Source organism: Hippopotamus amphibius, chromosome 9, assembly GCF_030028045.1.
Source record: "Hippopotamus amphibius kiboko isolate mHipAmp2 chromosome 9, mHipAmp2.hap2, whole genome shotgun sequence".
In the NCBI taxonomy this organism is placed as follows: domain Eukaryota; kingdom Metazoa; phylum Chordata; class Mammalia; order Artiodactyla; family Hippopotamidae; genus Hippopotamus; species Hippopotamus amphibius.
In genome coordinates this window covers 76,045,733-76,068,812 of record NC_080194.1, presented here as the reverse complement: position 1 = coordinate 76,068,812, position 23,080 = coordinate 76,045,733, and the positions used below count along the sequence as shown (strand labels likewise).

Here is a 23,080-nt window from a genome sequence, read left to right as displayed (position 1 = left end):
GCACAGCGATGCGGCCAAGTGGGACAGGGCGGCCCGGGAGCTGGCAGATAACAAGGAGATGCAGTGATGGAGGGGTCTATTGTCACCTCTGCGTTTTGTGTTTCCGAGATACCAAATTGCCTGATCGCTCTGACATTTCCGAGACCAAATTAAAATGCGCCACCATGGAGACAAAATGTCATTAGCCTCATTATAAGTGATTGTGTTAAAATAAATACAAAAATAAAGTGGAAATTAGTCCAAACCATTAAAATACAGAAGCGGAAATGGCCAACAGGGACCTTACATGAGACAGACTAAGAAAGGTTGCGTCGCCCCCAAGGAGGCAGGAGAGATGGATGGAGCTGGTGCGGGCAGCTGGGTGGGCAGCGGGCTGTGGGGTGGCACTGCTTGGGTGCCACGGCTGCTGCCACTTGGCCACTGCCCGCGTCGAGTGGTCTTAGAAAGGGGGCATGGCCTCACTGACCCCCAAAATCCTTCTCTGGGAAAATAAGAAAGTGACCTCATCTTCCACACGTGTCTGTGAAGAGCTTCGCGTCTAAGCAGAAGGAATGAAGAAATGGTCTTTCGAGTTGGAGACTGTCCGGGAGACGGTCCGCTGAGAGAAGGGGGCAGAGAGATAACTGCCCTGACTGGGGACAGGGGTGTCCTCACAGCCCCTGCTTTTCTCAAGAAGGGTGGCCACAGGCAGAGCTCCTACAAGTGTTACAGAACCAAACCTGGGTCCACTTGCCCGCGTGCAGTACAGCCAACCGACTGACACAGGGTCGTGGTGAAGGAAAGTGCAGTGTTTACTGCAGGCACCAAGCAAGGAGTCCAGGGCAGCTAGTGCTCAAAAGACCCGAGGTCCCTGGAGGGCTTCAGGAAGGCATTTTTAGAGGCCAGGTGAGGGGTGGGTGGTGGTCGCAGGGCATGTGAGTAGCTTGTACACGATGCTCCGGTTGGCTGATGGTGAGGTCTCAGGGGTTAACATTATCAGTCCTCAGGCCTCAGGAGGCCTGGGGCTCTGTGCGCATGGTCCTCAAGTAGTTACCATCTTCTGGGTACTCCAGAGAGGAGCCCAGCAGAGGGTACCGCAGAGGGGTCGGTCCCAGGAAGGCCACATAGGGTCCTGCTCAGCTACACCAGGAGGGCCCCCATATGGGATACTGAGACAGGGCTCTGATTACAGCTCTGTCTGATGTCAGCTCCATGCTGACCTTGACCTAGCATCCACGTGGGTTCACCCTCCCCACGTTCCAGTCTCTTTACTCTCTGCTGCTTCACCCAACCTGCCCTTTGGCCCCTCCCTTTTCCTTGTCTCTCTCACCCACACCCACTTTCCTTGGCCCCTCAGACTTGACCCCAGAAATCTGGCCCTGGGCACGTGTTATCCAGCTCCTGCTTTTCTCATTCCCACCTCTGGACATTTGCCCTTAATGCCTAGTCTATGGACACTGAGCAGAGCAAGCAATGGTGTGAACTGTGCCCCCAAAAGGAAGAGAAGAAATCCTCCCTAGGCTCCTTCAAGAAAGGACGTTAATTCTAACTACCGCCATCCCTGCCCCCAGCCCACCCGCAAGGGCCACAGGAAGCCCATCCCTGCAGGAGCTGAGACTGAGGATTCTGGATTCCTGCCTCCGCCTCCTTCTCCACGGACATCAGACATCAATAACCAGTCCTGGCCTCTCTCCTACAGAGCCCACTACTGGCTTGGGGACCACTTCCTACTGACTGGAAGTTGGTGCCAACTTCTTCCCCTTGAGATCAAGGGCCCTTGTCTTCACCAAACACAATAAGCCTCTAATGAGTAAGAACCAACCCAACTGGAAGCACAGTGAGAGAGCGCTAACACCTTCTGCTAGCACGACTGTCCGTTTTCTAAGTCATCTCTACCAACGGCACCCCGGACCCCACAAAAGTCCCGTATTGTGACAAAGGCAGATATAGTTCCTTCCTCGTATCTGAAAAAGCTGAGGCCCCAGCACAGATTTCTCACCCAATTTCCCACAGTCCAGAGAAAGGGACTAAAAGCCACATGTCTGAACTCTTAGTTCAGTCCAAACTCTTGAATTACTGTGTCTAAGTCTTAAGGAGCAGCACAAAGAATCCCAGGAGAGCCACGAGATGGTTAGTTCCCAAATGCCCGCAAATAGCTAGGCCCCTAAGAAGAGCACCCAAATGCTGAGCAGTAATGAGCCAGAGCCTCAGGGGGCTTCACCGCAGGAGTGCGCTGAGCCCAAAGCATCCAGCACCATCCTCGGCAGAAGATGGTCTCTCTGTCCTTGCCGTCCTGTCCCTCCACCTGCTCTGTCACCCTGACCCCTCAGGAAGTGCGTGGCTGGGTTAGTAGTATATTTGGTTTTGTTCTGTTTCAGGTGAGTTCCTGGGAGCACTGCGTGGGGAATCAGGAAACATTGGCCCCCAGAAGATGCCAGGAGGTGGGGCCAGCCGTCCCTAGTCAAGTCAGAGATAGCGTTGCTGCAAGAGGCAACCAAGGGCATTGCCTGAAGGACAGAAACAGAAAACCTCTACCCTGAAGCCCCAAGCAGGACAGTTACTGTTCAATAAGCGTGTGTGAGTGCCCCGTGCCGGGGCAGCTGGAGACCGTGTTCTGTGCGTGTCTCCATCGTCGCCTCTGTGCGGGGCTGGGGAGGCCACCGTCCTCGGGCCGTCACACTCTCCACCTGAGTCTTCAGTTCCCGTCATGCCCGCTTGCGCACTCTCTTCCTTCCAAACCCAGCAGGCGTCTGACTTCTCCGATTTTTTTTTCTTTTTGGTCCCTGCACTATGATCTTTCTCCCACATCCCTCTTTTAACCTGTGGGTGTCAATCTGATAAGTGTGCCCATTTTCTCAGTTGCCCCATAGGGTGGAAATCAGGACAGAGAAGACCTTTTTCTAGGGCCAAGCCAGCCCATTCTGAGGGCCTGATGGACTCCCTGCTATAATTTGGACTGAGCAGCACCACAGACTAGGAGAAGCTTGGTGAAAATGACTTCACGAAAGGGCCTAACATCCAGCTGAGAAGTCACATCTTCAGAGGTGAAAAACGCCAGCATCTTACTCCCATGATGCAAGATGACAAAAACACACTAAAATGGGTCAAACACCAGGCTTTGAGGCCGTGGGCCGTCTGCAATCAATCCCTTTTTCTGACTGCTTATTAGAATCACAAAATGTCAGCGCTGGCAGGCGCCTTCGGGGATGCTCCAGTGCAACTTGCTTTTGTAGAGAAGAAAGCTGAGGCTGAGAAAAGTCCAGTGACCCACCCAAGGTCACGCAGCCAGGGGCTGCCATGAAAGATGAGCGTTCAAGGGTCCTGACTCTCACCGCCCCTCTGACACCATGTGTGCTCACTCGGGGAACAGGAGGAGAATTCCTGTGCCCAAGTAGTTTACTCTTTGATTATAGGCACAGGGTAAAGACATTTTTAGAAGTGATTGTCCAGAGGGTAAACCATTAAAATCCCAAATGAGCCAATATTAAGATCACCACGGGAGATTTTCAAAAATCCTAACACCTGACATTGTACCCAGACCAATTACACCAGAATCTCAGGGAGTAGGACCCAGGTAGGCGTCTGGGTGTTTTGAGCTCCCCCAAAGTGGTCCCCAGGGTGCAGACAAGGTTGAGAACCATCCTTCTGGAAGGGCAGAGGAAGAGAGGTGCTTATTGGGTGAAGGGGCCAAAAAAGGCTGCTTGGAAGAGACTGCTTCTGGGCTGGGCCTTGGGTTGAGATCAGAGCGGTAGGCTAGACCTGGGGCAGGGGTGGAAGAGTCTTCATTTCCACACTGCTGGCCCAGGAAGCCCACTTTGAGTAGCAAAGATCATGAGAGCCATTAAACACTGTTACCACCTTCCCTCGAGCCTCTGTGTCCACTCAGCATAGCGAGGCAGGGTGATTTCTGCCCCCAGGTCCCCACGTGGAGTGGGTGAGGCAGGCTTAGAAAGGGCCCCACGTCTGGGAGCGAGACTGCAGGTCCACAACCCTGACCCTGGCTGAGCCCACTCCACCTGCAAATTCAACCCACAGCCATCAGCTGGGGCCCAGGGGCTGCTGTAAGTACCGCGCGCTCTGGCCCAGAGAGGAATCAGCCCCAGCCCCCTGGTCACACGGAGGAGGGGGAGGAAGGGAGGTGACAGAGAACGCCGTCAAGTTCACCTCCCCCAGGCTCCACACCCCAGGTGCCGGCTGCCTGCGTCAGCAGCCAGATGCCACTGGACACACACCCAACACAGCAGGAAAGAGCCTAAGGCACCAGCGTGGGCCAGAGGCCAGCTGGGCATCCCCTCTGGCTTGGCATCACCCCCACCCCCACTTGGGAGTACCAGACAGACAGAAGGGGGCTGTGCTTCCCAAGACCCCCTCCTGCCTCACCTTCAGCCCCCTCCACAGTGGGGTGACCACACCGCTCAGCATTTTCCCCGAGGTTGCCTTGAAGTCTTCTAATGTTTTCTCTGACTTTGCTCAGTTAACCTTCTCCCACTGATCTACACCAGTGGCTCCAATCCAAGGCCCAGAGAGGTTAAGACGGTGCCCAAGGGTGTGCGGGCACTTAACCACGCGGGGGCTCGCTCCTCGCCAGCTGACCTGCTTGCATGGGATGTATCTACTCGGTGGAGTCACCCACTGAGACAGTTATTCAAGAAATAGCTACTGATCGCCTCTTTTGTGTGAGACACCACTTCTTGGGTGCCCCCTCTTGAAGGCGGCTGGGATCCACTCACGCCCACATTTGCCCCTTAAATCCAACACAGGAGTCAAACCTCCGACTTCAGGAGAAGCACTGAGGTCAGGGGGGGAATTCATTCTGCTGAAGGTTCACCTGTAGCTCTGCGCCTCTAGAAATGCAGGGGGGCCTCGTGCAGCCGTCGGATGTTCCAGGCTGGTCACGACACAGGTCGGGACCCACAAGTTGCGGGTCTGAGTAGCCAAGCACCAACTCCTGGACGACCCCTTCCGAGTCTTGCCGTACCAGGCTGAGAAGAAAGGCTATCAGATCTTCACAGTATTATTTCTCTGGTATGATCCATAGTAAACGCTCCCCGAGAGGGAAGAGCGTGAAAAGTGCACTGAACCGGGAATAACCGGGCCTCATTCCCATGGCGGACTGTCCCACGGGATGCTGTGTGAACCCACACTAGCCTTCTCCCTGGGCGCCAGTGACTTCACAGTGCCTTATGACACTGACCCCATTCGTGGACATGGACATGGCCTCCCCAGCCTGAGGCTTCTCCTCTCGCCCTGTTATTAAGTACTTAAGAGAACATTACAAATGGGGCCTGTACGTTCCTAATAACAACACCATCCATGTTCCTTGAGTCGAATCCTGCAGTGACAGATGACACGTGACCAAGAGCTCTGTGCCCCACAGGCCTGCAGGTCACTTACCTGTTGGTTGTTGCCTTGACCCTTTACCAGCCTATCGACACGTTACCACGGATGTTCAGGCACACAGTCATCTCCTTGACCTCTTTCAAAGTTCAAGTCCCCTGGAGCTCAGGGTCTGGGCCTCTTCCCTTTCCCTTCTGTGTTCCCTGCCCTTGTGATCTCAGTCGGCCTCGAGGCTGGAAATATCACCCGTGTGCCAACAACTCCAGGTGAGGATGCCTGGACACACACACGTGCACACTCCCAACTCGTTACATCCAACTGACCGCCCCACATGCCCAGTAGACCTACCAAGTCCAACATATCCAAAATAAACTGATTCTCCCCCCAAACCCAGAGATTCCCACCACAGCTGACGTCAACTCCATCCTTCCAATCTCTTGGGTCACAGAATCAGGAGAACTCCGTGAACCTGTCCTCTCCTCACATCCCATCGGCTGGTAGCTCGGCCTTCACAGGATGCCTGTCATCCACTTCCACCACCTCCTTTGCTGTCACCACGGTCGGACCACCCCCTGCCACCTTTTGCTTGGACCACGGCAGTAGCTCCCTAACTGGTCTCCTTGCTTCCACATTCAGCAGTGAGGTCGTGTCACTCCTCTGCTGAAAACTCTAAAAAAGCTCCTCATCCAACTCAGAGTAAAGCCAGTCTCCTTACAGAGGATGACAAGCCGCAGTCAGTGGGGTCCCCCCTACCTCTCTGGCCGTTTCCTCTACCCCTTCCCGTGCGCTTACTCTGCCTGAGGCACACGTGCCCCTCTGCTGGTCCTTGAGCAAGCCAGGTCAATCCCACTCACACCCGAGGCTCCCTGTACTAGATGGTCCCCTGCCCAGAAAGCACTGTCCCTCGGAGACCCTCAGGGCAAACTCGCTCACCTCCTCCCAGGCTCTGTTCAGTTATGCCTTCCTCAGAGAGGCCACCCTGCCTGCCCTGCTGAAAACCGCAGCTCCCTCCCCCCAGGTCCCCAGTCTCCACACTCTGCTGAACTTTCCCCTTTTCTCCACATTACTTCCAGTCTCCTAACATCCTATGAAACGTACCCATGTACTATGTTTATGGCTCACTACGTGATTCCCCCGTGAGTACACGGGGGTCCTGAGGGCAGGACTCTCAGTTGGCTTTATTGGCTGATGGACCTCAGCGTCTTAGAACCACGCTGGCCCTGTGCCACATCCTCACTGCACATTTGTGGAATGCACTTAGTTAAGGAGCAATAGCCTCTGTTTCGAAGAACTCGATAAGCAATGACACATACCTTAATCGTGAAATTTGAGCACACCCTCAACTAAAACAAAGCCTAAGAGGCATAAAGAGGAATTTAATATCATTTGTCCTGCTTTCTAGAATTCACACTCCTGGAGGTCGCAAGTCTATCTTGAAGGAAATAAGACAGAAGAGTCTGAGAGGAAACGCAACCACCTCTGATAATGTGCGAAGCCCCAAAACATAAAACAACAAGGTTCCTCATACCTTCGACTCCATTCACAAGTGGATGTTTAGACACTCATGGGGTTATTCAAAGTTCAGGTTTCACCAGCCACATCCTTCATGTTTCTGACGTTTAAATTATACAAAACAAATCCACCAGGTGGTGGGACCAGGACTTGTTGGCTTATAAAGCCCACCATCTCCACGATGCATTATAGAGGACCCCTTGGACCACCCCCCACCTCTCTCACTGCCTCCCCTGCCTCTGACCTTCCAGCCAAGCCCAGGCATCCTGCACGTGGCTAATGCAGGTCTTGGCCGGCTTCTCCTCAAGGTGATTGTCCAGCCCTTTACAAACTCGGCTCCAGTGTCCCCTACTCCGGGAAGCCTCCCGGTGAAGCTTCGAGAGCAGGTTCTTCCCACTTTGTGCTTTCAGGAGGCAGTTTATGCAAAAGGTTGCAGGAGAGCACACTGTGACGTGCCCACGAGCTTTCCAGGCTGCCCCTCCCCGAGTGACCCCATACCCTGGGCCTCCAGCACCTGGTAGAGGCTGAGTGCTCACCAGACGCCCACTGCCCGCCTGACCTTGTCAAATTAATTGTCAGATGGAGTTGCACCACGAAGCAGCTTTCACCTAAACCAAATCTGGCATTTATGATGGGGTTCCTGAAAAGATCCTAATCAGTGAGCTAGATCGCCGAAATTAACAGTTTAGCTTCTAAAATTATTGTTGTCAACAACCCAGCAGCAGAGAAATCAGGCCACAGGATCAGCTGAGAATAGAAAAGAAATACGATTCAGAACCCCAAAGGGTCAGTCCTTACACACCAAGGCCCTCCAGGGCGGCAAGGTGCAGAGGAGCCTCGGGACTGGTCAAAGCTATGAGAAAGGCACCCCTCCCAGATCGTGGTAATGGATATAAGTCATAAGGACTTAGAGCTCCAGCGCCATCGATGTCTGCAGGTCATAGAGGCTTGTGTGGAAAAGAGAAGCCAGTGCAGGGGAGGGGGCTGGACAAAGTCTGGTCTGCCTTTCCACTGCAGTGATTTACAAAGCAGGCATCTGACTGCTCCTTAGGTTTGGAGCCCTGAGACTCTGACCTCTCCAATATGGGCCTCATGCTTTGACCTGCAGGTCACTTCCAAAGGGGCTGAAGAGGGAGGGATTCCTCCAACACATCTGCCTGGTTTTTGCCTCCTCCGCTCCAGCTCACCTGCATATGCTCCCTCCCTCTGCACCTGGAGTCCTGGCCATCCCTGTTACCAAATGACTGTGGGTGGACCCAGGACACTCTTGTGTGTCTGGCCAGAGATCCCTCCTTTTCATCAAGACGCAGCCCAAACACTTTAGTCAAGAGTCCTTTTTAATATTTAGGGGCATTCTCACTTCTTGATTGTAGGAAATTCCTTTCATTTCAAATTGCCTTGGTACTTTTAATTGATCTCAAAATTCTACTGCCATCATTGTGGGTAGGTCAACACTACTATTTACAACCCACTATTTCAGATACTGCATTTTAGTTTAGGTTTAAGTGTTTGTGTATAGGAATCTTATCTGGGCTGTCACTCTCATTCCTGACTACCCTCAAGCTAACAGAGTAAAATCTAAGTCTGCCCTAAAGAAAAGTTGCTGGAACAGTTTGGCTAATAAAAATGGAATGCTCAGTGAGAGAGTCAGTCCAACTAAACTAATAATGGGGTTATGGCTTAAGATTTTCACATCTGTTTTATTCCAGACATAGCCTTCCAGGGAACAGCCCCACCATCACACCTGATGGTATTCTTATCAAATGTGTCCCTCTTGTTGGCCATTCCTACAAAGCATTCATCAGAGAGCATCCAGCCCAGATGAGGAATTTTTACAGGCTTAGGATAAAGTGAATTTTCAGTGGGACAAATAAACAGAGAACTAGAAGCTTCTCACAGACTTGAAACCAGAACATATTAGAAGTGCAGGCTTGTGGAATAAAAAGAGAAGGTTGTCCTTCATTAGCTGTGAGAAAGACAACTGACATAAGTTAGGTGGTTGCTAGGATACTGTACTGACCATTTACAACCACAGAACCATGATTCTCAACCAGGAGCAATTTTGTGCCCCAGGGGACATTTGTCTACGTCTGGAGACAATTTGGGTTGTCACAACCGGAGAGGTGTTGCTGGCACCTGATGGGTAGAGGCCAGGGACACTGCTCAACATCCTGCAATGCACCAGACAGACCCCACAACCGACAAGTGTCCCACCAAGTGTCAGGAGTGCCGGTGCCAGAGGGGCATCAGGGCAACCGCGTTCCAGAAACTAACTTGCGACCGTAAGGATTAACAATGGAAGCATCACTGGAGGGTAGAACCAGCTTCGTGAGCTACACAGTGGGTGTGCTACAGATAACCAACCAGGAAGACGAGAAAGAACGCAAGGTGGGCACTGCATCTACAAACAGACTCGGGTCATGTCGAGAGAGGAAGGAAGCACCTTTATCATCAGTCCAGAGAAGCCAGAAACCCAGGCAAGAATCTGGGGGACTTGTTATAAAAATGTCTCATTTACTCAGGGTCAGAGGAGAGTTTCCAAGGGCTAGGGCTAGGAGAATCCAGAAAAGCAAGCTCCTCCTGGAACTGACAACTATGCAGCTCTCCCAGGGCTGCCCGTGAGTCCTAGCTCAGCTTTGCTGAGTGGGGTGGGTGGTGTGACATCGAATTGGGAAGGGCTGGAACACAGGTAGGACCAAAGCGCCAGCTTTCAGGCCTGCTCTCAGCCCAGCACGATTGGCGCAGCCTGAATCCTCCCAGAATCCAGCCTGGATCCTCCCAGAACCAGACGTCAGGCAGAACAAAGTGTCAAGACATGGACCAGGGGAAAACCTGGGAGAGAAGATGGGGACAGAGCTGGAGACCCAGTCCCTCTGACCCTGAGAGTGTGAGAGCAAAGCCACAAGAAGGCAGGATGGATGCGGGGACGCAGTGTCCTCCCGAGGAGAGTGTGGCCAGGCCCCTGGGGAGCCTCAGGCCAAAGTCGCCCATCAAGGAGGCCGTGTCTCCCACGAACAGACATGACCTGGCACCTCTGCTTGGCTCAGTCTTCAGCCGAGAGAAGCTGTGAGAAGCGTGGTTGTAAAGCCAACAGGGCCGTAGGCTTCAGAGAGCAGAGTGGGGGTGCTTGAGACCCAAGAGCCCCATCCTGGGGGCTGTCACCAACACTGGGACAATGTACAGGAAAATGCATCTGTTGCTGCCAAGTTTCCTACTTCACTCCTTTCTGTGCATCTCCATCAGCGTGGCCTCATAATTCTATGCCTAAAATTCCAACCCTACTTCGGCTGGACTTTCCCACAGGGAACGTCTCTGCAGCAGGTGGTCCCTGGATAAGAGCTGGGACAGAGGGAGAAGAGGGCGAGAACACGGATGAGGAACCATGTGTAGTTGGAACGGAAGGGCCCCCTGTTTAGTTTTTTCTCTCCCAAAGAATGTTTTGCATTTACTTCCTTTCAATAGTCTCTTTTGATAAACAAGAGAACATCTGTAATACTGGTCTGTATCCACTGATATGTTACTCATTTTTACCACAAAGACAGAATTGTTGAAGGACATGACAGCTGCTCCAAGATGGGGTCTGCCATAGCAACTGTGTTATACCAGCACCCAGGGTGATTTGTGGCCAAGGGTACATCCCAGGCTAAGTCCCAGAGAGAAGCAGCCAGAGCAGAACCATTAGAAGCCTTTTGCCAACGATGATGTGACGTTTGTGTCTTGACTCCAGTCCCATGAGTCGGTGCCCTGCTCCCTGAGCAGTGCTGGTCCCCAGAGATGCTCTGAGTGTTACACTGAGTGAAGGGAGAGAATATTAGATTTCCTATCTTTATTTATTTATTTTTACTTCTTTATTTTTATCTTATCCTTTTTGTCATCACATATGTGTAGTGACATAGATCATTTCTGCATAAAAAATATATTGTGTGTACAGCCTCTAAAACAAAGAAGTTTGGAAACCACTGGTTACAGTAGGTCTTAATTTTTTTTAATAGTAGAAAGCAATGGTATAAAACAGGTGAGCGTGGAACAACTCTGGTTGATCAGGGCGGTTGGGGTCAGGGAGTGGGGCACAGACGTCACCCACTTAACTGCAACCAAGCCTGTGGGGCTCTGGGCAAAAGGCCACCAGGAGCAGGGGTGGAAGCCATGGATGTGGGGCAGGTGGGAGGCAGGTGGTGGCTGTAGGTACCAGGATGCCCTGTGCACACTCCTGGGGCCTCTGCTATTTCTCAGTTGCTTGGCTGACCCTCTGGGACCTTGGGTAGAGCTCTGCCCACAGAGTCCACCCCAGAGAGCGATAGGCATGGAAATCGTCTACACAGCACCTCAGCACTGGGCAGGGGCTCTGCTCTGAGGCGGGGGCGTCCCTGGGGCTCAGGCCCCACCTCCCTTGCCCACTTGCTGGATGGCAGCCACATCCTCTGCCCCGTCTCCTCCCAGCACCCCCTCCCCCTGGTGGCCCGGTGCTTGGCCTTCATCCTTCCCTGTCTTTGGCCTCCGGCCAATCCCAGCTCCACTGTCTTCCTGACTTTCCCTCCAGCTCTAACCTTTGCTCTTGGCCTTCACACTAACTGTCCCCTCCCCCAAACACCGAGTGCGATACAAAAGAAAGGGCTTCATAAATCCTGAGAGGATAATGAGGGTATTTCTTATGTATCCAGTTCTTTGGGCAAAGTCAAGTCCAAATGCAAGAGAAGGAGATCTGCTGATAGTACCCAGGACCTAGAGCCAATACCCAGGAGCCATAACAGAAGAACAAACTGAACTAACCGAAGACTTTCTCTTTACTGAAAAACCTACCACAGTCACTGCCTTCCCAGATGTCACCATCAAAAAGCAGCGGAACACAAAACATGGTCATGAAGAAGTGAAAATAAAGAGGGACAGAGAATGCAGGATGCTTTTACGGGGAAAGATAATCTACAATGTACTTTGATTTCTCCCCTATCCTCCTGAACGCTCTTCCATTACTTCTGCTCTCCAACTGCAGCATAAAATCTGATTTTGGAAACTAAATCTGATGAAAAACCAATCTAGTTCTAAACTAGAGCATCCCCTCCACCCCCTCCCCGGCCCCAGACAAGAGGAAGATTCAGGATGTGGTGAAGGTACAGGCAAACTCCACGTCCCTGCAGGAATCCGGCCTCCAGGGGGGCCCGCAGGCTGAGCTACTCAGAAGGCCGCCAGTGACATGAGCAGAAAGACTTTCACCGCAGACAGTGCTTGGTCTCTGAGGCCCTCCTGGATCCTGGGCCCGCTCTGCATCTCCACTCACGCTGGGTCTTTCTGAGGCTGCCGAGAAGCTGAGCACGTGAGGTTAGGGAGGACAGGAGACAGGACTGTGACCCTGGACCTTACCTCCTTTCACCAGCCAAGCACACATCTGAGTCCATGGATCTCATGCTAGACTTGGCCCGGTACAGACACAGGGTCTGTGGTTCCCGGGGCCTGAGCAGAGGGACTCAGGTCACTAGGGCCTCACTGCTGAGCCCTCGGGGGAGGGAACTGGTCAGTCCCCTGTAGCGTGTATCAGGAGAGCAAGCAGACCCCCCAGCCCACTAAGGACCCCTCTCTGCCTCACTCTGCTCCCCAAAATTCTACTTTCAGCAGCAGCGGTGAGCTCGGGAAACAGACACATCACACAGCCTGGTTCTAAGCGCTGGGGAGCACTTTACATCTGAACTTCACTCTTCTCATCCCATCTGGGTTTCTAGGAGAGACCTGGTGGGGCCAAAGCAGCTCAGCTGGGGAAACACAAACACTCTCCGGTACTTTCCATGGAAAAAGGAGAGGCAAAGCAAACATGGCTCTGAGCCTAGAGACGGGAACACAGGAGTCCCCAGAAACGGGCCTCCTCCTCCAGAACCACTGTCATGGGCCCTCTGGCGTGTGCTCCCTGGCCCGCTACAGCCAGAGCAAGAGAGAGTCAGGAGCTGACACGGGAGAAGAAGCGGGAATGACCCAGACAGATGCCAACCCAAGTGATGTGGCGACACCGACCTGCCACCTGGAGCTGCAGAACCCTGCACGTCTGCCCTGCATCCCTTACAACCTTTACAGCCACCCTGGGAAGCAGGTAGATGAGTTATTTCCTAGTATTTGATAGAGGATTAAGAGTCTTGAAGAGTCCAACCATTTGCCCAAGGCCACCCAGTTCACAAGTGCAGAGGCAAAGCCAGAGGCCGGGTCCTGCTTCCATACTCTCCCACAGGGGATGGCAGAAGGGCTCAGTGTCCCCCATAAAAATAATGTTTTTGATTGAAGTACAGTTGATGTATACTATTATAAAATTACAGGTGTGCAATATAGTGATTCATAATTTGTAAGGGTTATACTCCATTTATAGGTGTTATAAAATATTGGCTCTATTCCCCGTGTTGTGCAATATATCCTTGTACCTTATTTTATACCTAACAGTAAAAATAAATAAATGAAAGAAGAAAGCAGTTGTCCAGGTCATAATACAAGAGTGGTCCCATCTTCATGGGCACCCTTGGGGGCAGTTGTAAGGAAGTGCCCTTTTACTCCCCCAAATTTCACCCTAAACAAAAGGAGGGGCGGGCCCATCAGGAGAAGATGCAGAATCCTGAGACTGGTTTTCCCATCCCTTCCCATCTGGGCTTCACCCAAAGAGGCATCCACCCCAGTGCCAAGTAAGACTGGGCACTGTCGTCTCCGTGGGATGAAGCCAGGGGACTTCCCTTGGAGGCTGAAGGCTGACGGACTATCCCCACCCCCACACTCTCTCTTCCAACATTCTTCTCCCTTCGAGGAGCTGGGGATCCCTTGGCACAGGGCTCTTTGGAAGAAGCAGGTTGGCTCGTTCAGAGAAGCAAGGGCTTCCTTAGGGAAGCCTGTCTTCCTAGACGGGAAATGCCCATGGGAGCCTGGCCCTAGCACGGTCACCACTGCATTCCTGTCTGCTCTGAATCTGAACCCCCACTGCCCGTTCTGCACTGTCCACAGCTCTCCTGAGCTGATCTCTCAGTTGTGCCCAGGCCCGCGTGGCCCGGGCGAGGGCAGGGCAGGGAGAGGGAAGCGGGAGGACAGCCTTCACCTGCTATCACACAGAGCAGTTACAAGGTAGAGGGAGGTGCTGTGTACACCATCAGTTACCGTTTCACCATGAATCGTTCATGTACAGACCGTGGCATTTTCAGTGTGGATTTCCTCTTGGGTTTCATAGTCTAGTGATAATAAAGGCGGGTGCCTTTCGCAGTGTGTAGATCGAACAGGATGGGTTGCCACATATCCAGAATTTGATATTGTACCACCCTGAGCATCTCCTTCTGCATATCAAAGATCAGTTGATTTCTAGAAGTTCCCAGTTCATTTACAAAGTATGAGAATGCCTCTGAGAAGAACAGGCTTCTTTCTTGTTTCTAACCTGTCACCTTAACCCTTGGGTACCAGATACCGAGAAGTCACCCTGTTCCACACGCTCCTTGTGCAATAAGAACAGAAAGCTTCAGGGAAATAGAACAGCAGCTGAGGTAACAAGTCTTATTTTCCAACAGGGGACCCAACAGGGAGGCGAAGATCGGCACACCCCCTCATGTGCTGAAATGATGCCAGCTGGGCTATGAACACAGGCTATTGACACTCCACGCCAACATGTTGGCTGGGTCTCTGACTACATGACATGAGCTAAGATGCTGGACTCCCTGTGCCTCAGTGTCCTCCTCTGTAGAATGAGAGGAAGGGATAGATGATCTCCAACATCCTTTCAGTTCTGAGGGCTCTGCTTTTCTACATAGGTTAGGATGACTCACCCAGGTGGTGGATGGTACCACCTGGGGAGGTCATGCACGCTCTTGTGACATCACAATAATATTTGTGAATGCGTTGCATCCTGGTGTCCATAAATCAATCTAGAGTCCAATCAAAGCTTCTCTAAAATGCCTGGTTTCTTTTAGGAGCAAATAACCCTGGGCAAGATCTGGCAGATAACACAGCTAGAGCTCTCTGCAATCTCTTTGATGGATTGGGAAGTGAATGATACAATTTTAAGCTCCTACTTTAGCCCCTGAGAGGACACCAGTAAAAGGACTGAGATTAGGGGACTTTAAGAAGTGATGGAATTTCCAAAACAACTTGTTTCTGGTTCCAGGGTGAAATTACACCCGAACTGAATGAGATGGTTTCTAAGCGGAACACTGAGGACAGATCCTCTTCTCCATGCTCCCAAAGGTGCTGCTGGTGTATGCGGTGGGTTTCCTTTAGATTCAGATTCATCAGACACGTTTGGGGCACCTCTGACTTTCCTGTAGAGGCTCATCCGTGTCTCTCCAATCCGACACCATGAGCCATTTCCCTCCTGAGCTACTGCAAGGGCCTCCCAACCGGCCACCCCTTCCAAGTTTGCTCCCCTCTAATCCACTCTACGAACTGCAAAAGAGCAAGACTGGAGATGTCGGGCATGATCCTCCCTCTCACCAGGTGAATGGCATCAGTGGGGCTCCATCAGTTTTAGCAATAAAGACCAAAATGATGAACATGGGCTTCCAGGGCTGCTGGCCTCATCGTGTAGCACATGCCCTTCCTCTATGCGCCAGCCGAGCAGGAGAACATCCCCTCGTCCTTTCTGCTCCAGGGCCCCTGACTGTCCTCTTCACTCTGCCTCTTCCCTCGCCTTCCCCCAGGGGGCTGGATACTTTCCGCTCTTCACCCTTCAGATCTCAGCACAGCTGTCACTTTCCCGGGCATGTGATCTTGCCTCCCTGGCAAGTCAAGCCCTTCCTGTGGGCAGCACAGACCCCTCCTCCCATAGATTTGTATCAGCTGTGACTTTCCTCCACGGGGGCACACATTTGAGGCACGTGAGTCTCTCCAACACGGCTGTGAACCTCTTTTTTTTTTTTTAAGAATGATTCTTTTTATTTTTTTAAGATTTTTTTTTAACATAGATCATTTTTTTTTAAGTCTACTGAATCTGTTACAGTATTGCTTCTGTTTTATGTTTTGGTTTTTTAGCCACGAGGCATGTGGGATCTTAGCTCTCCAACCAGGGATCGAACCCGCACCCCATGCATGGGAAGGCGAAGTCCTGACCACTAGACCACCAGGGAAGTCCCGAGACCGTGAACCTCTTGTGTGCAGGAACCAGGCACTGCGTTCCCAGCGCCCAGTGCAGTGCCTGTCATGGTAATCACTCGGTAAACAGCATGGCAGAAGAGTGAATGTGCCCGGTACCTGTGGCATCATCGTCAGAGACGAGTAGAGCGAGCTCCCTGCTGTTCAGAAGCCCACAGCCATGAAGAGGCGAGGCTGAAACCGGCTCGGCGATAAGAAGTGACTTGGTACAAGACACGAGAAGCCCAGTTTCCATTTCCTCGGATTTGCTGAGCCCTTCTGACTTCGTTCGTATGAACACGGGCCTGTTTAAGTGTCACCTGCTCACGTATGACTCACCCTATGCTATCAGCGTTCTCCTGTCCCTAACCCAACTTCCTACTTCTTGTGGTCACAATACCTCCTGTATTGCTATAGCATGTACTTGCTGCCACTGTGGGCATGGCTCTAAATTCCTAATAATTGGGGCCACTTCATCAGTACCCAGATTTACATAAACGTGCTGAGTGATTTTGGTTCGTATGAAGCTGACGGCCCATGTCAGGGCCCATATCTATGTTTACAGGGAGACTCTCACTGTCAGGCATGCCTGTGACAACACGCGATGTGAAATCCAAAAGCACCATCTCCAGCTCTAAGCGGCCGAGTGCACGTTCAGTTGGAAGCTCGGGGCTGCTGTTTATCGACAAGCGTGAACACTGGAATGAGTAATCACTACAGCATCCTTCGTAAGTTTCCACCTCCCATTAGCAAAGCCTCTCTGTCTTCACTCTGCAGATGGGGAAGCTGATGGGCAGGCCCAGCCCAGGGCCCCAGACGCCTGAGGATTCAATATATGGAACAGACGACAGAACGGAGAAGCTGACACTTAGTACTTGTGTGACCTTGACTAGTCACCCGTGCACGTGGCCATCCATTCATCTGCTCACTCCTTCGTTCCACAAATGCTCTGTGGGTACATGTTCTATATCCGTCACTGTATGGGGCACCAAGGTCCTGTGGGAGAACAAACCAGACACGTTCCCTACCTCGTGAGACCACTGTCCAGGGAGGAAAGTGAGACATAACACAAAGAATCACTGTACATACATGGACCCGCAGGGTTAGGAAGGAGAACCCTGGCATCCTGGACTTGGCAGTAAGGAAGGAAACCTAACCTACTTTAGAGCATTGAGAATGCTCTCTTGGGAAGAAGAAACTTAAGCTGAGCCCTGAAGGATGGAAAGGACATTTATCCAGAAACGTCATGAAGGGAGGATCAGAATTTTCCAAGCTCAGGTGACCTCACAGGGGAGCCCTTGAGGAAGGAGAGAGCATGGTGTGTTTGAGGGACTGCGTCCCGGGTGACATGAAGCAGGGGCCAGGCCACGGCCCGGGGACCAGGTTGAGTGCTTTGGACTCTATTCCCAAGGCAACCATCCACACACGGTTTTAAGCAAAGGAAAGATAAGCTCAGGATTGGACTGTACCTATCCTGCCTATCTCATGATCTCTTTGAGGAGCAGGTGAGACCAAAGATAAATCTCCCAGGTAGACCACAAAGCACGATACCAGCATTATTCTTGGTATAACCATTAAGCAAACTCCCAAGAGTGGGAAAACAGCGTTTGTAAATCCCCTACAAATAAACGTTCATGATGACCCCTTGGGCTGTTTCAGAGAGTCTGTACCTTGAGGTGCGTAACATGCTGGGTCCCGTGTTGGGTGTCAGCGTGCCATCTGCCTGTCACTTATTCCCCGGAACAGGCGAGCAGCCACTCCAGTCAATGGCCTGTGCCTCAGCGCACTAACCCACCTGGGCCTTCCTTCCGGGGGTGTCCCTGCACAGCATCTCTGCTCATTAAAGGCGAGTGCGAGCACATTGCCCAGGGGTATCTCGAAGCATTTGGCAAACAATTAATTAAGTTAGCCTAGTGACTGCAGGGGAGTCCCCAGCTTCTCAGCACCAAGGGGTCTGGGTGGAGGGAGGTGCTGGGAAATGAGCTCAAGGCAGGCCTCGCCCAGGCCCCAGGGCCCAGGGGCAGGGGGGAGGACGCACGGGGTCCCTGCATCGCTGGGGAAGCACTCCATGGGCATGGCCCCGGTAGAGTATGGTACAGGCAGCGTGTAGGCCTGCTGCCACGGCACCAACAGGAAGAGCACCTGGGCCCGCGGCTACCGCAGGGAGCTCTGCAAGGGTGGAGATGCCAGTCCAGAGGAAGAGGCTTCTTTCCTGAAGGGGCTGTGGATGTGGCTGTGAGGGAGCTAAGCTCTGAGGTGTGTGTGTGTGTGTGTGTGTGTGTGTGTGTGTGTGTGTGTGTGGGAGAGAGAGAGAGAACACGAGTGGGGGACAGTGAAGGGGGGATGTGTCTTTTTACACCTGCAGGAAGGGAACAGCAAGCACATTTGACCTCAGGTTTATCTCTGGTCATAGGGTTTATTCCTGCCCATTCTCAGAATTACCTTCAGTCCTGCCCTGGGCCCTACAAACACCACCATCTCCGCGTGTAGATGAGTGGTATAGAAACTTAGCCAGTGGAACTATATCCTATCCCTCTCCCCATGTTCCTGCCGGCCCCCTCCAGGGAAAGCGGAGGCAACCAAGGCCTCCCGGGTTGAGAAGCAAAGTCTTAGTGTTCCATCAAGAGCATGAAAGGGCTCAAGGGGTGGACGTCGCAGGGCCCAGAGCCCAGCAGCTTTAGGGTGCTCCGCACCTTCAGGGGCAGAAGGACTGGCAGAGGGGAGCAGAGCCACCCCAAGGTGATGCAGGCCTGTCTCCTTCTTCCAAGCGCCCGCCCGGCCCCCACATCTGGGAGGCGCCACCCAGCACCCGGAGATACGAACACCCACCGCCGCTGAGAGCCTGGTGTGGCAGCCACCGGCCCTCTGTGGGCTGACGCTCAAGATCACCCACAGGAACAGCCAGCCTGGGCCATCCACGCCTCCTCGCTCCCAGCCCAAGCAGCAGCCCAGGCACCCCGTCCAGCGGGCCCAGGACAGGGCAGCCACAGCCCAGAGGCCACAGGTGCCAGGGCCCCTGGAGCACCAACTGTCTGAGGCTGACACCAAGCCCACATGCAGAGCACCCAAAAATACTGCAGAGCAACATCGGAGACCAGAGGGGCCATGTGTGTCTGCTGCTCTAGCTCTGCACACAGAGAAACCAAGGCCCAGGAAGCGCAAAGTCCACAGGCTTACAGCGTCGGGGTCTGAGGGCAGGAACACGCTGAATAGTTCCCTGTTCTTAAGGCAGGAGATACTTACTCACTGTACTGTGTCTAACCAGAACCTGTATAAAGTCCTACTGGATAAATGAGAGGGGGACTGGACGGCTGGCGCCCATCGCCGTGACAATGACACACAAGCGTGGGTGTGGTCGGCCTTGCCTTCAGCCTGCTCCCCTCCTGTGCGACAGCCCCCTCTTGCTGCCCTGTTCCTAGGAGACCAGGTTGGGTTTTTCACGTTCACCTTGGCATCATCTAACCTGCATTTTGGCTACTTCGTGTAGTTGGAGACAAGAAGCGTGTGCTGCTGGAACCCATTCTACAGATTAGTAGACTGCGGCCCAGCGCACCCCTGAGCCGACCAAACCAACCTGAGGAGAAGGGGACAAACGGGAGGTAATGACCTCAACTTGGGAACAGAAGCCCTCCAGATCAGAGAGCCAATCCCCCCATCGGCGAGCTGCGCCCACCCCCCCCCACCCCCTGCACCAGCTGCCGCGATGCTGGGCTCTGCTTCAGAAACTGAGCCTGGGCCACAAAGACAGCGCCCCCGCGCCCACGCACAGGCTGCCCTGCCATGTCTCGGGCTAGAGGGGAAAAGGCGGGCACACGTGGGTTTGGACTCGAATGCTCTCAAGTACAAGTGGGCTGAGAGGGACCGGGGGCGCTTAGAAACCCAGGCCCGAGGTGGGGGTAGGGGTTCTGCATGTTAATCTTCACCTGCCCCCCTTCACCTCCTGCTTCCCCAGGCTTGCTTCCCATCCTGCTCCTCCCCCTGCACAGGCCCATCTCTCCCCCCGCCCGGGGCCACAGGAGCCCCCCACTCTCCACGTTCAGGGTCTCAGGAGCGTCTCAAGCCTGTAGTGACAATTGCATTGTCAGCGGAGCCCTCTTGCCTCTCGGGTGTGGGCTCCTTACGGTCTTCACTTGTTACTGTCCTTCCCATCCCAGAGAGTCCACCTGGAAAAGCAATTTACAGCCATCGGTCTCCCCCGGAAGGCACCAGGCAACAACAACGTTAGCCTTAAAATTATTCTGGGATGGAAACGTGTTTTGCCAAGAAAGAGAACACTGCAGAGTGAAATGGCATCGAGGCCCAACCAGGTCAGGGTTGCATTATTGCATTAACCTCTGTCTTTAGACACAGGAGAAGTAAATGGCTAACGAGCTGGTGTTAACCCCAATGGGAGGAAAAGCATCATTAGAAACAAAGGCGAAAAGTCTAAACACATAATAAAGGAAGTAAAAGAGGCGAGGAAGAAGTCACAAGTAAGCCATTTGGCTTGTCAGAACTTTTGGACACAGCCAGGTCCCACTTCCTGCAGGAACCCTCCCGAAGTGATGTTTTCCTTTCCTCTGAGCACCTCCAAAGCCAACTTTCCTCCTCAAGCTGAGATGGCTCAGGCCAGCTTCCAGCACAATTAGCAGAAAATAGCAGCCCTCCCAGCAGAAATGCCTTCCCCCTCTGCTGAGCTCATCCTGGTGAGGCCGAGGGGCTGGGGCCTGGGGGAGGCCGTGCCCTGGAGCAGAGCCCTCTTCAGGTGGGGGCACTTCCCCACCAACTACGAAGAGGAGCTGCGTTCTGGTAGCGGGTACCCTGGGACCTCTAGAGGGAGGCATCGCCTGACTCAGGCTCCCTTGAGGGTGCACTGCAATGCAGCTCCAGCTCTGCTCCAGGGGCTCGCTCCCTGCCCCCCTTTGGAAGTGCAATGTTCTGATTCCCGCTGAGAGGAGCCCAAACCCACTGCCAGCATCCCTGGGGGCAGGGATCCCAGCGATGCCTTTCTGCCAGTAATGCTCTAGCTCAGCGGGAGGACGGGAGCTAGGGACCCCACGCTGTCACCCAGGGAGGGGCTCCCACCCACGGGAAAGTTTGTCTCCTCACCTGGACCCAGAGCACCCACCTGGCTCCCTCTACTAGGCTGGAGCAGGTACTGAGTGCCCTGCTGGCCTTCCCCTCTTAGCTGGTCCTGCTGAAAGCCCCTCCCAGGCTTGAATCTGGAAGAAGAGCAGCACCTCCCCGCCCCCCCCCACCCCGATTCTGAACTTCTCAGCTTAAAACAAACAGCCTGGAATATGGTTATGCAGAGCCTAGCTCTGCTAGAAAAAGTGCAATTTTAAAACTGCATTAAAAACATTATACGATGGATTTCCTCTTTTTTTTAGTCTATCCTCTTCTTCCTTCTTCCTAATAAACTTTTCATTTTTCTGATTTCACTTTGGTAGCTTAGAAATATTCAGAGCTTTATATTCTTAAAAACAAAAACCAAGTAATTCTGAATATAAAAACGTAAAATTGTGTGTTTTATACGTATCAGGATATGTAAGGCTTAAAAATCTTAGTGTTTATGTCTGTGTATATATGTACAGGATTTTAGGTTTAAGCTAACGTTTAACCAAATGCATGTATCTCAAATTGGAAAAAAACAGAAAATTCTTACTGGGCTGGGGTTCAGGGTGGAAACCCCACAGACCTTGAATGCTGCTAAACGCTTGGAAGCGTAATCCAGTCCCTTCAGCATTGTTTGAAGGGTGCCTGCAGGCAGTCAGCTGTCTGCTTGAGAACGATACGCGTGCAATTATCAAATCTATTACAACGTGCTGGGTTTTGCAACACTTCCACTAAGCTCATTCTGGCAGGATTGCAGCATCTTACCTGTGTCCCTGCAGAATTTGTTTTCCCCAAACAAGTAACTGCTGTGATAGGTGGGACTACATTTAAATCATTCGGTAAGGTAGGGAGGGTACTGAGGAGAGCCAGGTAAATCCAGACTCCCACCCTTCCCCAGTACGAACATTCCAAATTCCATCAGGGGGCATTGACATTTCAGATGCAGGGAGAAAGAGGGGGAGACAGGATTCCGAATTTCAGAGGCACAATCTGCCCATTTGGTAGAAGGATAAAGAAAGGATGGAGGTGGTAGGACTGTGTTAAGACAAGAAATTCAGGAGCAAAGGAGGGGGGATGGGAGAGGAAGGGGCTGGAGAGAGTGGGGAGGGAGAAAAGGTGGTGAGAAAGGGCAGGAGGGAGGGAAGAGAGAGAGGGAGAGGGAGAGAAAGAAGGAGAGACAGCAAAATAGAGATGCCTGGAGATGCAGAGAGGAATGATTAGAATGTCCCCCTATCCTGCCAGTCCCAACAGAAGCGGCGAGAAGGATTTATCCCGGGAGTTTAAGCCCCTCTTCTCCTACCCCTGGGACCACAACTGGTTAAAGCCAGCCGGCACCTTGCACAGCAGCAGCAGTGCCTCACAGCAGGTGCACATCTTGAACCCAGCTCACCAGACCCACTGCCAGGAAAGAGAGCGACCCCCCAAACTGGAGCTGCAAGCACCCTGTGCGCATGAGGGACGAGCTGAGAGGGTGCTTGCACACCGGCGAGCCCACCTCTCCCCGCACACGCAGCTCACACTCTCTCGTCCTCCTGGGCTCCCCTTCCCCTTCTGCTCCGACCGCTCAGAACCGCCTGGGAGCCAGAGCCCCTGCCAGGTACCTGGGATGAAGAGCAGGGCGGTCGTCACGGAGAAGACGATCCAGCAGGCGGGGTGGTGCATCTTGAGGCTGCGGTGTCCCCGCGGCTGGGCCGGCTGCCGCTGCTGCTGCTGCCGCCTTCCTCTGTGCTGAATTCTGAGCAGGTTTAAATCCAATGTTTGCAAAGGGAGGGAGAGAGCAGAAGAGAGAGGGAGCAGGCAGGCAGCGTCTCGGGTTTTTTCTTGCACAGACACACAACTGGGGAGCACCATCAGCGCCAATCTGCGCGGGGCGCGGAGCAGCCCTCCTCCAAGGCTCGCATTGGCTCCACGCTTCTGAGCGACACGCGGGCACTTTCCAGCTGGGAGGCTGGGCTCCGGGGAGCTGCGGGCTGCCCCCCGCTCGCCCGCGCCCGGAGCACGCGTGTGCGCCACTCTCTGGGGGAGAGGCCAGCCAGCGCTCAGAGCTCCCTTCCGTGGGCACCGGAGCGCCTTCGTGGGCAGTGGG

The 23,080-nt window shown here is 53.1% G+C and overlaps 1 protein-coding gene across 3 annotated transcripts in view; it reads right to left on the bottom strand.

Annotated features, from left to right (window-relative positions):
* The window catches only part of OPCML (opioid binding protein/cell adhesion molecule like), a 1,059,893-nt gene extending 1,037,048 nt beyond the window's left edge, over positions 1–22,845 (bottom strand). For 2 of the 3 annotated variants that reach the window (XM_057695560.1, XM_057695563.1), the window contains exon 1: positions 22,596–22,786. In XM_057695560.1, coding sequence (XP_057551543.1) covers positions 22,596–22,656 — 61 coding nt within the window. In that variant the 5' untranslated portion in view covers positions 22,657–22,786. Of the gene's footprint in view, positions 1–22,595 lie in introns of all 3 variants that reach the window. The other variant, XM_057695557.1, reaches the window with a different exon arrangement.
* Positions 22,846–23,080: the final 235 nt, after the last annotated feature.